This window comes from Crocuta crocuta, unplaced genomic scaffold, assembly GCF_008692635.1.
Source record: "Crocuta crocuta isolate KB4526 unplaced genomic scaffold, BGI_CrCroc_1.0 scaffold598, whole genome shotgun sequence".
Classification (NCBI taxonomy): Eukaryota; Metazoa; Chordata; class Mammalia; order Carnivora; family Hyaenidae; genus Crocuta; species Crocuta crocuta.
The window spans coordinates 745,400-758,273 of NW_027532848.1; the positions used below are offsets into that span (position 1 = coordinate 745,400).

General features: G+C 36.9%; 1 protein-coding gene across 1 annotated transcript in view; it reads left to right on the top strand.

Moving 5' to 3' along the window:
* The window catches only part of DMD (dystrophin), a 637,032-nt gene that overhangs the window by 37,473 nt on the left and 586,685 nt on the right, over window positions 1–12,874 (top strand). The window contains exon 2 of the mRNA XM_077745468.1: window positions 7,373–7,490. Coding sequence (XP_077601594.1) covers window positions 7,373–7,490 — 118 coding nt within the window. The remainder of the gene's footprint in view (window positions 1–7,372; window positions 7,491–12,874) is intronic.

Below are 12,874 nucleotides of genomic sequence, written 5' to 3' on the forward strand. Positions count from 1 at the left end.
TACTTTTTTTTTTTTAAAGTAGTTGTGGTTTTTATTAGGGGTGCTTTTAAAATACTAATTCACTTGAATCTTAAGAGGAATACTAATAATGTTCAGAAATTATGAGTTATACATCTAAGTGGTAATACCATGGAATCACTATGTTATGTAGATCTGAAGAGTTGATGAAAAGTTTAGGGTCTAGAAGGGCAAAAGTGGGTGTATTAGTTGGGGCTTGAGATCAAATATCCCATGACAGGAGTAAAAAGGAAATGATTTTATTTGAGGAAATATCTTTGTGCAAGGATATGGGGAGGAAGTGAAGGAAGGTGGGAGAGCCATTACATTAAAATGCAAGCCTGCCCACAGATGAAAGAAAGAGGGAGAGAAGGTTGTGCTGAAGCGTCCCAGTGTGCACTCTAAGGAAGATACAGCAAAGCTGTCGGGAGCGGGGGGGGAGGGGGAGTCTCCAAGCTGGAGTCAGCCACAAGAGCCCCATGTCTCCCAAAAAAGGCTCTGCTTTAGCATTGCCATCACATTCGGTCATTGGTGGGGAGCAGTCTGCAGGAGATTGGGCTTCTCTTCACTGTACTGATGGGTTTCCAAAGGCAGCAGCTGGGTTCCTCAGTCCGTTAGGTCCCAGTTGTAAAAGGCTTGCATGTTGTCATGGCCACCACAGTTGGGTATTAGCAGCAGTGATATTTAAAGACCTGTAAACATAAAACTACTAGAAGAAAACATGGGGAAAGCTTCTTGACATTAGTCTGGGCAATGATTTTTTGGATGACACCAGAATCACAGACAACAAAAGCAAAACTACACCAGTGGGAGTGCATCAAATTTAAAAAATAGCTTCTGCACAGCAAAGGGAAAAAAAATCAACAGAATGAAAGGCAACCTGCAAAATGAGAGAAAATATTGGCAAATCATGTGTCTGATAAAGGGTCGAGATCTAACATACATACAAAGAACCTCCTGAAACTCAATAGCAAAAAAACAAGTAATCAGATTTAAAAAGGGGCAGAAGACCTGAATAAACCTTTTTCCAAAGACAGCCAAGTGTTCAAGAAGTACCTGAGAAAATGTTCAACACTGCTAATCATCAGAGAAATAAAAACCACAACCGCAGGGAGGTATTACGTCACACATGTTGGAATGGCCGTTTCCAAAAAGTTGAGAGATGACAGTATTGGAGAAGGTGTGGAGAAAAGGGACCCCTTGTACACTGCTGGCGGGAATGTAAATCGGTGCAGCCACTATGGAATACAGTATTGGGGCTCCTCAAAAAGTTACCAGTAGAGCTCCCCTAGGGTCCAGCAACCCCACTTCTGGATATATATCCAATGGAAGTGAAGTCAGGATCTCCAGAAGATATCTGTGCTGCCATGTGCATTGCAGCATTATTCACAGCAGCCAAGGTATGGAAACAACTTAAACATCTGTCAGCACATGAGTGGGTAAAGAAAATATGGTATGTGTATATATATTCACTGGGATATTATTCAACCTGAAGAAAGAGGGAAATCCTGCCATTTGTGATAACATAGATGAACTTAGAGAACATTATACTAAGTGAAATAAGCCAGACACAGAAAGACAAATGCTGTGTGATCTTACTTATATTTGGAATCTAAAAAAGTTGAACTCAGGGAAACAGAGTAGAATGATGGTTGCCAGGAGCTTGGAAGAGAAGGAACTGGGGTGGTGTTGATCATTGGGTACATACCTTCAGTTTTCAGATGAATAAGTTCTAGATGTCCGCTATACACTATGGTGACTATAATTAATAATAACACTGTAAATTTGAAATTTGCTAGAAGGGTAGATCTTTCATCACATACACACAAAAGTAACTGAGAGATGACTATACTCACTAATTTGAGTGTAGTGATTATTTTACAGTGTATACATATATCGAGATATCAAGTTGTACACCTTGATATACAATTTCTATTTGTCAAACTCACCCAAATAAAGCTGAAAAAAAAAGTTTTATTAAAAAAAAGCAATCTTAGGACCACATGGGTGGCTCAGTTGGTTAAGCGTCTGACTTTGGCTCAGGTCATGATCTCAAGGTCTGTGGGTTCAAGCCCCGTGTCAGGCTCTGTACTGACAGCTCAGAGCCTGGAGCTGCTTCAGATTCTGTCTCTCTCTCTCTGCCCCTCCCCTGCTCACACTCTGTCTCTCTCTCAAAAATAAACATTTTAAAAAATAATAAAAAAGGAGTCTTAGAGATAATTAAAACATTTTGTGTAATTTAAACAAAGAAGAGCTGAAGACCATGTAAGTTCCACTTCATTCAGAATACCCTCCTTAACCCCTAAATTTGATGAGATATCTCTCTATGCTTTGATAACTCTCTGTGTGTTCCCTACCATAATACTCACCTCAGCTTATTGTCATTGTTTATTTACTGCCTGTCTTAACTACTAGTTTGTTTTCTCCTTGAGAATTATACTTTTTCCTCCTTTGTTTCTGTATCACCAGTGCCTAGGTCAAAGATTGACATAAGCACTAAAAATTATTTGCTGAAACCCATACTCGGGGGCATTCTGCAAAGTACCTGGCCTTCGAAACAGTCAATGGTATGAAGCTCAAAGAAAGTCAAACAACTATTTCAGATTAAATGAGACTAAAAAGATATGACAACTAAATGCAATGCATGAGTCTGGACCAGTAAATGGGATATCCCTATTAATGGGATAATTGTCCCCGTGTGAATAAAGAATGTGGATTAGATTGTAGTGCATTTCCTGACTTCGAAATTGAGCTGAAGTTATGTAAGAGAATGCCATTTCTTAAGAAATGAACACTGAAATTACAAAGGGTTAAGCTGCAGGTTCATAAAAGAGTATCTATTAAACATACACATATAATTATATCTACAGAGAACGATAAGTTATAAATATAATGAGGTCAAACGTTAACAATTGGTGAGTCTGGGTGAAGGATACTGGAGAGTTCTTTGACCATTCTTGGAGTTTTTCTGTAAGTTTTAAATTACATAAAAATAAAATGCCTTTAAAAAAGTATTTCCTCAATGAATGGAGGACAAAAGGCTAACCACAGATAGAAGGTGTTCATGAAGAAGTCACCGACAGAGATGGTGGTAGAACATTCAGAGGCATAAAGAAGTTATACAAAGTAGAAAAATATCCAGTCTAGTTTAAAATGTAGAGGAGAAGTGAGGGGGTGGAGGACAATAAAGACAGCTTTGTGGGCGCCAGGGTGGCTCATTCGGTTAAGTGTCCGACTCCATCTCAACTCAGGTCTTGATGTTAGGGTCGTGAGTTCAAGCCCTGTGTTGGGACTTGCCCTGGGCGTGAGGCTTACTAAAGAAGACGGCTTTGGATTCGGCCAACCTGTTTGGAGAGGCAACACATGCCAGAAAAGAAGCCAGAATTAAGGTGCTCAATGAGGCAGTTGAAAGCTAGACATAGGATTAGCATCCTCACAGGTAAAACTCTTTGGGTTACAAGAAAGGTTACAGTTTAGGCCCTACCTACCTTAAATGCTTATTTTTTTTCCATACACAGAGCAGTTCAGTAAACTATTTCACCTTGTCCATCTTGGATGTTATTTTTTTAAATTGTAAATGAAAGAATACGTGGTCTACAATTTTACCTCACGTGTAAGTAATATTTATTTTCTGAAAATGGCAAGAACTGAAAATCAGCATGGGCCTTTGTTCTAAATATAAATATGTAAAGACTGATGATTTTTGTAGAAAATATTAAAAATATAAAGAATTTATTCTTCAGGTCTTTTCTTAAACATGTAAATGTTAACCATTGAACTAAACCGTAGAGTTTTCTGTTTGAGTATTAGGTAGAATTCTATTTTACCAAGTACAATAACAAAGTGTAATTCTTTCTAAGAGCTCAGAATGACCTACTTAGAGTATGTATAGTTTCATTGTTTAACTCCCTTTTTCATAGGACTGCTATTTATAACCACTTCCTTCAACCCTGGGGGGACTTAGTAGGATTAACGACTTCTGATTCACTTTGTATTTGAAGATTTTTTTTTTTCCTTCCTTCTTTGCTCAGCTAGTAGATTCCATGATGAATTCTCATCTCCAAGGGGTAAGCTGTTTTTAGTAAAGCCCTGTAGCTGGCTTATGACTCCTTAGAAATAGCATTGATTCCTTCCTTCTCTTGTGTTTGTTTTTTCCAGAATGATAGAATCTGTGTAGACATGCTCGATTACCATGCTTAGATACTGTTAAGCATGTAATGCTTTTAGTCTTGTTCACTAAAGTTATGTGTGTAATGAATATCCGGGCTCCTATCAGAAAAATAAGCATAGACAGCATCCTACTTGTTTCGCATGACGAATATGGACCACTGCAGCAAGAATGAGGAAACTGAACAAAAAATAGAAGAGGACTAGAGGTCATTGAGGATGAGGATTAGGGAAGAAAGAGTGTTTTTGAGAGAGAAGCATCTGGTGAGAGCACCAGATGGGGAGGCAAAGAACAGAATTTCATAGATGGGTATTTTGGAGGTGCGTAGTTTGAGTAATGATTAGATCTAAGGTGTTCTCCCATCTGTGGGTGGCTCAGTGAAATAGAGATGAAGGTCATTCTATTTGAAAAGTTAGGAGCTTTTAAAACCAAGTTGTCAGGTAAGAGAAATTATAATAGCAAATAGTATACACTCAGAAGAAAACCAAGTGAAAAGAAAAAAATAATTATTCTTTTCACTGAGTGTGTGTGTTCTGTTCATTAGCAAGAAAGTCTTTCTGTCACTGTTTTTTTATAACATCTTAATGGAAAAAATATTTAAAAATGCCATATTCAAATCCTTTCCTTTATTTCTGGAAAGAGAATCAAAGGAGAAAATTCCCATTGTGCTGTACTGAGAAACCTCTATTTAATGAGTATATTAGTGTCTGATAAATCCCATAGCAATATATATTATTATTGTGCAGTTTCTTTTTATAAATGAACCTTTGTATGTGTTGACCAAAGAGTGGGATAAAGAGTTACGACTTTGTTTTGAAATTCTTTAGAAATGAATAGTTTTATTACAGCTGTGAATCTCTGTAGGTTTCTAAGGAGGCTGCTTCAAAGGATGTCATTAATAATCTTCTCAGGTGCTTACAAAGCATGTGTCTGTCAGCAGAATTAGAGAATCACCCAACTAGAGAACAGGTTTCACAATACCCTGAGACCTATTTTGTTCATTAGAGAGGAAAATGGCTTGTGTTAAGTCTAAATTGACATGCTTGCTAATTTCAGCAGTAAAAGCTGCTCATTGTGGTCAGGTTTAATTTAGATTAAAGTTGATCAGGTTACTTCTACAACATACTTCTTAAACGAACTTTGTGATCCTAAAAGAAGGAGAAAAGTAGAGCCAGCCTGGAGAAATATATCCAAAAGAGAGAAGCAAAGAATAGCTTGGCTGTTTGAGGGTGAATTCATATTAAATCAAAGGAAAATAATGGTAAAGATAATCTTTGTTATATAAAAATGTCCAAGTATCAAAAAACACAAACTTGCATTTAAATTACACAAAGCATACCTAATCCCTTTGTCCACTGTTTTATCATCTCCATAGTGCCTAGAACAGTGTGCAGTACTTGATATTTACAAAGTGAAAGAATGAGTGTGTGAATGAATGAATTTGTGTGCTTTGCTACTTGTATTATATAGAGTTCTTGGTTAAATTTGGGGGAAACATTTGACTTTATCTGAGGTTTCTGGATAATTCTGTTTTTAAAACACTTGTTTGAACGTGTGTTAAATATTTAAGAGCCAGGAATTCCAAAGTGCCTTTTAAGCTGGCTGTGTCACAGATGACCAGAGTTTAACATTCTAACCCTGGAAACCATCTTATTTCATAAAATCTATCTACCACTATCTGGTTCCTACTTTAAAATTTGTTCAGTACTCTCCAACTGACTTACGCCACTTACTTCAATAGCTGTCTTTGGCAATTTATTCCATATTTCAAACACCCTTTTGTGTAAAGAAACCATAAAAGTTAGAAACCTGAAAATTGGATTTTTCTTCTGAGCAATCACAGCTTACAAATGTGGAAAATTGGTTAAAAGTTAGCCCCTCCAATTTTCAATACAGAGAGGGGAAAATGCTCAAAATAGATGTGTAATGTTTGGATAAGTTCTTGCCATTATTTTAATACTACCAAAAGCAATTGAGCTGAAATCACAAGGCCTATGTCCCTACCTGTTCACAAAAGAAACACCGCAAAAATCATCAAAACTCGAGCTTTCTGAGCCCAAAAATCCTTAGAAAATCAGCAGAAGTCAGACTCCTGTGGTAGGAGAAGCAGCATCAGGTTTAAAACCATAAAGATTCCTCGCTTAGTTACTAGAGCAGTTATTAGGAGACGAAGAACACGAGAATGTGTGTAAAACGTCTGTCATATAGGGGTTAGAAACTAATAAATATTCATTATGCTTTCCCAAATTAAAATGAACTCCATTTTAGAAAGAGAACAAGGGAGAAATCTTATGCTTCTCAAGCTTCTATGTAAATATCACTGGGACATGGGACCTTTAGTGTAGAGAGAGTAAGGTGACAGAGACTATAGATGGACACTTGACAGACAGGGGAGTTTCTTAGTAATTGATAAAGCTCCCTATATGCACATATGTATTTCTTGGCTTTCTTCCATAGGTATTTTTTATCTAAATCAGTTTTAAATTAATTTGTAATACAGAATATGAATATTAACTTCTAGACTGATGCTTTCCAAACTTGCCTGATCATAAGAATTAAGTAGAGAATTTGTTAAAAAGACATCTTCCAAGCCCTCCTCCCTACTCATTTATTCATGGTTGGGGAGAAGGTGGGTGGTGAGACAAAGGAGTCAAGTGATTCTCATTGAAGGCATCTTTGGGGAAGGACTGACTTAGCACACTGCATCAGCTTCTCATAGGTGAGGAAGCTCAGCTACAAAGAAGTTAAATCAGTTGCATCTCTCAGGTCACTTCGGTGCTTTTTCTGTTTCTCAAATACACACTAATTTTGACACTGCACAAAATGAGATTACAAGTGTAAACAGCTGTCTTTCTCTTAAAAATATTGTCATAATCCAAAAAATTACATTTCTTGGTTGTGGCACTCATGAGCTAGCTTAAGTAAACCCAGGAACTCTGAAATGACTCCATCTAAGCTCTTAAATAGTGAAGCGAATCTATAATCAAGATTTTCATCTGAAATATTTTTGGTATCTAAGAATGAAACATATTTCCTGTTAAATTGTTCTCTGTAAAGCCTTATGCATTACGGATTTATATCCAGTAACATCTTTTTTGTTTCCAGAAGTGCTTTGGTTGGCTTGAAAATTGCACTTTACTTTGTATTACATAAAAGGTATGCACAGTGCTGGTGAACCTCAATATTAAGTTAAACTTTTTCCTTCAGGCAACACTGCAGGATTTGGAACAGAGACGCCCCCAGTTGGAAGAACTCATTACTGCTGCCCAGAATTTGAAAAACAAGACCAGCAATCAAGAGGCTAGAACCATCATTACTGATCGCAGTAAGTCTTTTAACAAGCGTGGGAAACCTAAGATACATGTAAAGTTTCAGCAATGACTTGGAAGTTGATTGGCCTCTTGCATTCATCAAATTTGTGCCAAATAGTTGTCAATTGTAACTATTGTGCCAAGAGTTTTCAGTTCATGGGTGATACTCGGTAACAGCAGAAATCACTGTACCATTCCTCCTGCCGTGCTGGCATGGGTGGGAGCCTTGGGAAGCTGTTTAAGGGCCATGGGTCTAGATGTTGCATGGACTGGTCTTTATACAGAGGGATTCAGAGTGCCTGTGCATGGGGTCAGGAAGAGTAGAGGAAGCAGAAGGGGAAACTAGTCTTCTGCTGTTTCCCTCAGAGGCTCTCCTCAGGAATAAGGCCCAGTTCGCCTCTGCTCTCTGATTCTCTTGGATCCTCCTCGATTTCTTCCCTTAACTCTCCCTACCTCCCCTCCAGGGACACTCATCAATACTGACTTTTATTTATTTCCCCTGTGATGATCCTCTCATCCCTTTCCACAACCAGAGGAATTTTTTTTTCTAGTGTAGGAGTAGGGAAATCCTTCATTTCATCACCTTTTCTTTCTCCTTCCAAATCTTGTGTCTTTTACCAGACGTAGGCTTTTGAAACTTCAAACCAAGAATCCATGTCTTCATAATCTGCATTCTGTTGCATTAACACTTTCCTAAGGAGGTGGAAGCAGAATTCTTTGCTGCCAGTATTTTGGGGGAGGGGAAAGAGTCACCAGTATAAAAGGTTAATACTTGAAAAATACTATTGATCATATTTGTATGTATTAGTAAATACTTAGTGGTAATAGCTACTATTTATTGAGTTCCTCTTAGGTATCAGACGGTAGGTGTTATATTGTGTGTGTTTGTGTGTGTGTATAAAATCTTTATAAAATCTTGCCAGCTAAATTTCATAATCCCTCATTTTATAGATGAGGAAGCAATTTGTGAGAAAGTTTAATTAAACTGCTCAAGTTTACAAAACAAGCAAAGATCAGAGCTTGGAATTTGCAGATGTTTCTTTCTGGCTTGAAAGTCTATGTTCCTTCTAGAATGTTTACCATTTCCATCCTGTTTTAATTGTTTTTGTTAATGACCTTAATCACTAGGACTAGGATTAAATACTTTTTTGGTCTGCAATTATATGTTTTATTTATTTATTTTTTTAATAGTTTATTGTCAAATTAGTTTCCACATAACACTCAGTGCTCATCCCCACAAGTGTCCTCCTCCATGCCCATCCCCCCCTCCCCCCACATCCATCAGTCCTCAGTTTTTGTCAGCATTCAANGGCGCGAGTGCAAGTACGGAGCTCCTTACTTCTCCGCCATCTTGCCCCAATCTGCAATTATATGTTTTAATTCACTTCTTAAAGACATTTCCTCTTACACTTGTCATGATTGTTAACTGAAGTAGATTTTTCTTGATTTTGAAATTGTAATTCATTGTTGCTCAAACAATGTATTTGGATATATGCTAACATATTCGTTGAGTAGCACTAGCCACTATAATAGGAAAGATGCCACATATTGGTGGCTTACCACAGAAGTTTACTTTTTTCTGTCCAAAATAAGCAGCTTTCTGTGACATCATCCAGAGACCCAAACCCCATTCCATCTTTTGTGTCCAGAACATCAGAGTCCAATGCGTTTAATGGGCAGGTGAGAAATAAGCATTGTTCATTGAGCTTTATTATGAGGCAGGATCTGAAGTGGTACGTGTGAATTCTGCTCAGAGCCTATTGGCTGGAACTTGTCACATGACGACACCTACTGGCAAGGAAAGCTACAAAATATTGTTCAGTGTTGAGCCCAGGAAGGAGAGAAACTAGTTGGTAAGAAACCTCATCTTTCTCTTCCATAGCTAATCTGGACAGGAAGAATACACTTAAGTTTTAGAGTTCTGTATAAGTTATAGAATGCCATTTGTATAACCAGCAAGATAAGAACAAAATTGCCTTGTAATGACCAATATAGATAGCTCTTCCACTGATGTAGTAGAATGTTCCTCCCTCAAACTGGAACCATGAGGCTTTCTCCATCAGGTTGCAACATACTGGTCCAAAAGAATGAATCTTAGTGAGTGATTTGCTCAGTATGAGACTGAATTCCCATTACACAGTTAAGTGACCTGTTTCTTGCCGGAGAAATAGGGAAATTTGGCAAAAATGTTTATGCAAATCTGAACATACTATATATAAAGTCATTTGTCATTTTACTAATGAAAACTAACTTCTATATTTTTCCCTAAGAGGAAAATAACACTGATTTATTTTACACTATCCATTCAACATTGTCTAAACATTTTCCATTATCTCTTACAATCTTTTTTTGATACTGTATTGACCTTTTTTTTTTTCTTGATGTAGATTAAAATTGAGTGACCAGAGGGCAAGTTTTTATCTCCGCTAATATCCAGTAATTTGAACAGTTCTATTTTTCTAAGCCTTTGTCTTTTAGGAATGAATACCTTTATGAATATTTGTTGTATGGTGGAAAGATTCCAATCCATGTGGTCCAAAAAAGGCATTTTCTTAAAAGCCAAGTGTCTGTTGAGACATGTCATGTTGCTTATTAAGAGCCTAAGCCAGAATCTTAATTCCAAATATGCCTGGAGCCTCTAATGCTGCTGACAAGATATGTTTATCTAAACAATGTCATTTGCAGCCTTGCTAGGCTACAGTTTATCTCTTCATTTGAAATCTATGAAATGGGAAGGAGATTCAATAGTCATAAAGTTCCAATTGTGTTCAAAATAGAATTTTCCTTAGTAGAGATTTGGCTTTCAGGGAAAGAGCAGAAATAAAATACTTGCTCATAAAATTGTATTTTCTTATTTGAAGATTTCAGTATTCCTTTTTTATTGCCCTGAAACTTCTAGAAATACTTAAAAAGGAATCAGCTAAATAAAGAAAAATATTCAGTAAGAGTATAATGCTATATTGAAACATTTTTCCTTCCTTGGTAAATCCCAGTTCATAACTTTGAACAGTTGGGGAAATCTATATATACTTATTGCATTCTATCAAGAGAAAAGTCCAATACGAAGCAATTCCTCGCTACTAGTAATATCCGTACTGAAATCTCAAGTAATTGGGTCTGCAAAATACCAACATGTTTCACTGTATAAAATGATTTCCACGGTATCTGTTGTTTTCAGGTGATTATATCGATGGAAATCATGTTGTAATAATCTAGGTGAGAGAAAAAATTTCATTCTCAGTGCATTCAAATAAGAAATTCTCATTGCTATTTCTGATGTTCAGATTACTCATTTTCCTTCAATTCTTTGGTTGTTGAATATGTCAGCCATTCCTGGTCATTTTCTCCTGCAAAAGGGCTGGGTCCAGGGACCCAAATCAGCTAAGATTGGAGTGATCTAAAACTGCTTCCTGGGGGGCTTCTGAATTAGGCAAAACTCTTGTTCATGCTCATTACTACTGCAGTTCATAATACCATAATACTTCACACAGCAGTGAGGAAGGTACAGAAAGAAAGAATTCCTCTCTCACACTGCTCTGTTTATTCTACAAATAATATTGGTGAACATGGCTCATCTGACATTTGTATTTTAGAATCTTGCTTCTGTAGCTTCTCCCACCATAACCCTCATTGTTACCATTTTACAGATCTATAACAACAGCACATAGAGGCTTTGAGGGCAAGCTGCCTGGGCTGGTCTTGCCTCAGTAGCTTTGTGACCTTGAGCAAACAAATAATCTCAGTAAACTATCTGATCTCCGTCACCTCCTCTACAAAATAAGATTACTTTTATCTACCTCGAGGTTGGGCGAATAATTAGATGAGATAATACATGAGGAGCACTTAGATCCAAGCCACAGTAAGAGCTCAATAAATGTTAGCTCTTGTTATTTTAATTATAATCTAATTTGGTTGTTTGAATGCTTCATGGGAAATCATTTAATAAGGTCTTTGGTAGCTGCCTGGGAAGGACCACAAAGCAGAAAAGAGAGAGAGAAGTTAAAAAAATAAATAAATAAAAGGAGAAGCTTGCTTTGCAAAACATGGAATAAGATAGATAAATAGAATTAAAGAAATACATGAGTGATGCTATCAAAAGCAAGGCAATTCATGTAAGTTATTTTATTTTCAATATTTACTATGACCTCAGGAGGGTAGATGTTATTATTCTCATTTTAGGGATTGGAAAACTGAAGTCCAGAGAGTTTAAGTAATGTGCCTTCAGTTGTAGTAAGATGTCAACTGTAAGATGTAGTCGGATTTAAACTTAAGTTTATATGATTCTAAGGCCCAAGGAATATCAAATGAAAAGCTTTAGTTAAAAAATAAGTAAATAGAGTATTTGAGAACTGATAATATTAGAAGCAGCCTTGGTTTACTATAATCTGGCTATAATTTTTACTGCTCCCAGTTATGTTTTTGTCTTCTATGCACTTCAGTGTGTAATTATAGCATTGTCTCTTAGACATGTCGCAAACATAGAGGATAACAAACCTCCATAATCTACGAGATACACAACCAATCCACTTGGCCAAGTGGATTCACTCCTCTAAGTCATGGTTTCCTCATCTGTGATGTGGGACCAATAAATAATACTTTAGCTGATACCATGATTCTGAAGATAAAATGTGATGTTTCTACAGTGAAGACCTCACATCCAGTAGATGCTCTTTAAATGCTGTGTACCATCATGGAGAGATGAATTTGGTGCAGAGGAGCCAGAGATGAAAAAATATGAAGGAGTGGGCGGGGGTGTAATATACGGCTGCCTATCAGCTAAACCAGGGGAGGAACTTCTGAAGTAGAATGCCAAATCTTAAGAGAGAATTATTTCCTTTAAAATTATTTCTTCAGCTAAGGCTTTTTCAAACCATTCTGGAATTCTTTGAGAAATTCGGTGACATCGTATAAATTTTAAGAAATGAGTTCATATCATATTGCTTAAAAAGCTGGTATACAGGGCCGAAGAAGGGAGAATGTTCTGCTGCATGAGAACAAAAATACTCTCACAGGATTTTTGAATTAACTGACAGTTTTATGGCAGCTTTGTCAACCTATCATTCATTGCTGCAACCAAATGTATGAAATCCTTCATGGTGAAATAAAAAGACTTTGTTGTTCTCCACGTTTTTATGAAATCTCTTTTGCTAATGAAATGCCAGCCAATATCTTCCTCTCAGGTACTGTCTATTAGAGAGTTGCTTATTTTAGAAGAAGTGGAGAAAACCATATAAATTTCTTCTTTTGACATCTAGCACCTGCTGTCAACCTGTTATAACTACAAGCAGCTCTCAAAATTTACATCCACCAGGATGCTGCTGGCAACCAAAGAGTTCAGTTCAGTTCAGTAAATATTTGAATGCTTACTCTGTGCTAGTTAATATCAGATGTGATGGTT